The following is a 6,000-nucleotide window of genomic DNA, read 5'->3' on the forward strand; positions in this document are numbered from 1 at the left end:
CTAGTTTTCTCTCTGAATCATGAGCAACTAAACCTCCACTGTTAAGGTTAGGAGCTCTGTCTAGTGTATGGATTGATACTATTATTTTTTTATTTTAATTCATGTAATGATTTATATTTCAAGAATTGTTTTCGTTCTTTATCTTATGAATTTGGGTGGAACGGAAGTATGATCCTTGTTCTAATTGAGTTCTTGTATAACTTAGAAAAGCTCTATACTTGAACAACAGCTTGAAAACATATTCTCCTAAATTTCTAATTATCTGGACTTAACAGGATACATGACATATAATCCTCTTATATTTGGGTAATTAGGGTTTTGTGGCATATAAACTAGAATTGAACTTCACCCTCTAATTGAAATTAAGTGACCAAGGAATTGGTGATTGATGAAAGTTAGAGGAGACTAAAAAGGTCTAAGCCTAATTTAGTCACTTATAGTTTGCCATGAATTAAATCTTGCATAATTAATAGTTAGTAAGAAAAGTCAATCCAGAAAATAGATAACTCTAAAACCTTAACTGTTTCTTCATATATATATTTCATAACTTGTTTACTGCTTGTTTTCTGATTTTTTGATTTTACTGTTTTAATGCAATTGAGACCCAAACGCTATTTTCTGTCTGTCTAACTAAGTAAATCACTCAATTACTGTTGCTTGATCTATTAATCCTCATGGGATCGACCCTCACTCACTTGAGATATTACTTGATACGACCCGGTACACTTGTCGGTTAGTTTGTGGACTTTAAATTCCACATCAAAGACTTACCTCTTCATTGATGGTTTCGGCTAAATGAGCAACGCTGTTGAGCCGGTACAAACGCCTTTCATCTTCCATGGTTACGCTTAATGGAACTACTCCAAGAAGCTCACCCTAAACCCAACCTTTTTTCTCTAACTTCTCTCTACTTTCTCTCTCTAAGTCACTATTAGCACTCATGAAATGAAATCCGCTATACCCTCACGCGGTTTTTATAGTGAGTCACTCCCTTTATAATCCGCCACAGGGTCTCGCAGAATACACTCCGCGATAGGGTCTAGCGAATTACATGTAATTAGAAATCGCATTTGGGTGTCGCAAATTACATATAATTAGATTTGTTACATTTGCATCTGATTGTTGTATTTGCGTAACACTTTTTCATTTATTTTATTTATATAAATCGCCCTTTTTTATATCTTATTCTTAAATTTTTATGTCTTTATTCTTTATATCTTATTCTCAATGTTCTCTCGGTTCTCAAAACCAAACTTGACCTTAGTCACTAACAGTCTAACAGAGATTGCTCTCTCATGTTCTGTTTTCAAAGCCAAACTCAGCCTGTCACTCATGGAAATTGCTGACATACCGATAAATCACACACTTAAACGTTAGTTCACGTCCAAGTTGTTCCAATCCAAAAGCAGCAGCTCCCTGGACAGCAATGAACATTTCCCTCCTGCGAATGAGCGAACAGCTTAAAATTCTAATACTGTAATCAGCAATCACTCATTTAATCATCTTTACTCCTGCATTACTCTGCTACGAAACCAGTACCTTGCGGACAATTATAATAACGATATCTGCAATATAGATAGCACCATAATATAAAAGATCCCAAAATGTCGAATAAAATCCTAACGGTAGCCCACTAACGCTCTTGAAGAGCCTACAACATTCAAAGTTTAACTCTTGGGGAATGCTAATTCTGTAATCCCAACTACTAAAAACACTATGACATCTTCTATGTTGCAGGACAAGGTAAACATAACTGTTTCATAAACCAAAACATGATGAGTGATTCGCATACATGGGACCTAATCTAGTCCAACTTCCCGCTATAGTGCTATCATTTAAGAAAGTGTGGGCTAATTAATCCAGCAATCTCAAGCATGCCAACTTGATCTCTCTCAGCAAATATCTTCTTCAGCTTTTCATCACAAATTATGATCTTCTTGTTTTCAGGATCCTGTCAGAAGTAGAAGCAACAAGTTAGTAAAAGAAATGTATTTTAATAAAGGAAATAGTTGCCAATAACACATTGAACGCAGAAACATCAGCTGGCTCAAGAAACCACCATGGAAATCTTCCTCATAAACTATTATTATAAAATCAGCTTAACAGAACTGCTGGATATTCATGGAGTTGTGCAGATCCATTTGTTAGAAATAGGAAAGGTAAAAGCATGAGTTAATGTCTCACGCAAAACGGATAATAATTATGGGTCATTTTTAGAACAAGCACATAATGAGTGGAAATCATTGCAAAAAATTGCCCCCAAGTTTTTGAGGTCTTTCTACCAGTTACTCCTTCTGTCATTGTCTAGGCATCCTCTTCTTTCAGACTTGAAAAGAAGGAGCAGTCCCCTAGGGGTAAATTTGCTTGATGAACATATATACATGCATTAATCGCTCATATAATGAAAGATCTAGAAAAAGTACATAGGATTAGGAATGCGCACTCAACTCGTATGATATGAAAAAGCTGAATGTAGATGTTGTAAACTGTATGAGAAAATGGTGCAATTTAGTGCAAGTGGTAGTAGTGCTAAGAACAACAAGTTGGACCACGCAGCTTCCTAATTTGGATACTACTAGACTGCAAGGAGAAATAGGGAACAGGTAACAGGAATACGAAATCAAGTCTAATAGACAACTTCATTAGAATCAATAAATATACAAGAAACACAAAAATCAGTAAATAATACACTAACAAAGAAGTCATACTCTCATACTCTCATAGATTGCTGAATAATTACAAAAAATGGCATTAGGAATGCACAACAGAAGGACATTGAAAATAATTATGAAAAAATACTGATAAAAAAAACCTTATCCAGTTATCATGGTCCATGGAAGCCAAAAGAAGAAGAAAAGGACCTGAAGATTGTTTTCCTTGATGTAGGCCCAAATCTGCTTGAGAGCCTGGGTTCGAGAAATCTCGGAGACGCCGCAGATGGCTTGCATCTCCGGAGAGATTTTGCGGGGCTTCATTATGCCCCTTACCTTAGGGCTCGAAGGAGTCTCCGACACCGTCGCCGACGTCACCGCTCGCACAGCCCCCAGCACCCTTCCCCACTTCGGCGGGACATGAACAGCCACAGCCACAGACCTGAAGAGGCTTCCTGAGGGCGCCTCAGCCGCCACGAAGCTCATTCCGGAAAACACTCCCAGAGACGCTGCCATCACTGCTGAATGACGATGATGATAGATTAACACAAATAAAGCGAGTGAGTGGGTCGCAGAGCCAGAGTCTTATCTCTCACGCACTACACAACACTACCAACACAAAAACCCTTTCCGTTCTTGCTTCGTTCCCTCTCTCAGTCTCGCTCCCCTTTTATATGCATCTTCTACATTCTTAAGTATATCTAAAGGGTAAAAGGGATTTTTTCAAAGAACTAATAATTTCTTAAGACTAAAACTAAACCACCACAAATAATCTTAAAATATTTAAAATGTCAAACGAAAAATAACTTTCGAGGATAGTTTAAAATTTGAAAAAGAAACTAAATATTATAGATACATATTTAAAAGGATTTTAAAAGTTTGATTTTGATGTAACTTTTAAAAGTAAGATAATTAAAATAGGACATTTTTATCACTAAAATTTAGTAATTGTACATCATACATTTATTTGTATTTTTTTCACTAGCGGATGAAAGTTTCTAAAATTATAAAATAAAAATAGAGGTTTAAAAATTGAATTTAATTCTTTTTCTACATACTTTTTTAATTGTTATCAAAATAATTTTACAAAAAGTTAACCTTTTTATTTTTTTCATAATTTTAAACTTTTTACAAACATATGAATATAACAACTTAAATATAAATATATTGAATGTCAAATAATTTAATTAAATATATTAAATTATTAAATAGTTATTATTATTTTATATAAAGAGTATTTTAATAATTTTATATAAATAACTACTATGTGAATGATCACCCGTAATAAAAAAAAAGGGGGGGGGGGGGGAGCAGTTTTGTATGATTAGTGTAATTTGTTTACTTGATAATCATGTCATTTACCTTTATCATTTGTGTTATACAAGAAGCAGGTAAATAAAAAAAAAACTTTTAAGTTATTTGGAATAATTTGTATTTAATTAAAATTATTTATGTATTGATTAATTATTTATATTTGTAAGTTAAAGACAATTATTTATACTATTTTTTATCTTATTTTTTACTTACAAGAATAAATCTTATCTAGTAAAAGAATATTATAATCAGTTAGATAGATTTTATCACCATTGTTATTCATATATAAAATACTAAGAATAATATTAATATGAACGTAACAAGGAAAAAAAGAGTTGTATTTATACTTGTAAATACTATAAATTCAAAAATAAAATAAAATCTATCAACTATTGTATGAAATAACTTAATTGTGAATTTAAATTAGATTTGTTATATATCTAAGTAATATTGTTATCTAAGTTCAACTAAGTATATCTAATACCAACAAAACCACTCTTATTAAAAAGAACATGATTGCATGCGCATTCTTCCAACTAAGTCATCGTCATTGTTATTGTCATCGTCGTTTTCTTCTTTTTCTTCGCGCTCCTCTTTTTTCTCGTGTTCTTTTTCTTTCTCCTTCTCCTTCTTCTTCTTCGCGTGTTTTCTCCTCATCGTCATTCTTTTGTTGCTGTCGTTATTGCAATAGAAGGTGGGGAGAAAAAAATTTGAATTGTGCAGGACAACAGGTTCAAATACACCTTAATTCACTCAGAAATAAACCAAAATTATATATTAATTGCGACACAATTAACTCAAAATTGAACCGAAATTACATAACAATTGTGACACAATTAACTCAGAAAGAAAGAAAAATAGAGAACAATGGTAAAGAATATGCACATTTGAGAAGCAATGGATGTTAATAATAAAAGATTTTCAACATGAACTTAGAGATTTTGCATGTGAATTTTAAGCTCAACTGAGGAGAATTTAGCTACAACAGAGGAAAAAATTATCAATTTTGGATCAGACAACGTCATTAATATGTTTCTTCTCTTTTGTTTGATATTTTCTTCTTTTTTTTCTTGATTTTATTCCTCTTAAGAGAATAAATGAAGAAGAATTTTGAGAAAATGAAATAAAAAGGAGAAGATGAGGAAGAAAAAGATAAAAAATATGAAAAAGAAGAAGAAGTAAAAGATGAGGATGAAGAGGAGAAAGAGTTTTGAATTGTGCAGGACAACGAGTCCAAATGCACCTTAATTCACTCATAAATGAACCGAAATTATATAATGATTGTGACACAATTAACTCAGAAATGAACCAAAATTTTATAAAATTGATTGACACAATTAACTCAGAAATGAAGTAAAATTTACCATAATCAATAATCACACAAACAAAATTGAATCATGAACAAAAACACATCCAAAATCAATTTTGAATTAGACAACGTCATTAATATATTTTTTTTGTTTGATATTTTCTTCTCTTTTTCTTGGTCTTATTCCTCTTAAGAGAGTAAATAAAAAAGAATTTTGAAAAAATGAAATAAGAAGATGAAGAAGAAAAAGAAAAAAAAAAGAAGAAGCAGTAGAAGATAAGGAGAAAGAGTTGAATTGTGCAGGACAACGAGTCCAAATATATCTTAATTTACTCAGAAATGAACCGAAATTATATAATGATTGCAACATAATTAAGTCAGAAATGAACCGAAATTACATAATGGATTGCGACACAATTAACTCAGAAATGAACCGAAATTACATAACAATTGCGACACAATTAAGTCAGTTCGAAAAAAATCAGATAAACAAGACTGAATCATGAACAAAAAACACATCGAAAATTAATTTTGGATCAAACAACATCATCAACATGGTAAAATTCAACAATAACAATAACAATAACGACGATAACGATAACGACGATATGTATAAGAAGAAGATGATGATGATATAGAAGGAGAAGAAAAAAGAAGGAGGAGAAGAAATTCAAATGAGAAAAGAAGGAGGATGGGACGGTGGTGTTGTTGGTATGGCTGGAAGTG

The 6,000-nt window shown here is 32.2% G+C and overlaps 1 protein-coding gene across 2 annotated transcripts; it reads right to left on the reverse strand.

The window, feature by feature from the left end:
- Window positions 1-1,566: 1,566 nt before the first annotated feature.
- LOC130954682 (upstream activation factor subunit UAF30) lies at window positions 1,567-3,352 on the reverse strand. Of its 2 annotated transcripts, none has more exons than XM_057881441.1 (2): window positions 2,813-3,352; window positions 1,567-1,951 (listed from the first exon to the last, which is right to left on the reverse strand). In XM_057881441.1, the coding sequence occupies exon 1, from the start codon at window positions 3,165-3,167 to the stop codon at window positions 2,814-2,816; it is 354 nt and encodes a 117-aa protein (XP_057737424.1). In that variant the 5' UTR covers window positions 3,168-3,352; the 3' UTR covers window positions 1,567-1,951; window position 2,813. The 2 variants fall into 2 exon arrangements, with proteins under 2 accessions (XP_057737424.1, XP_057737423.1); XM_057881440.1 differs by having other exon boundaries at window positions 2,862-3,340.
- Window positions 3,353-6,000: the final 2,648 nt, after the last annotated feature.

Source organism: Arachis stenosperma, chromosome 10 (genome assembly GCF_014773155.1).
Source record: "Arachis stenosperma cultivar V10309 chromosome 10, arast.V10309.gnm1.PFL2, whole genome shotgun sequence".
NCBI classification, from domain to species: Eukaryota; Viridiplantae; Streptophyta; class Magnoliopsida; order Fabales; family Fabaceae; genus Arachis; species Arachis stenosperma.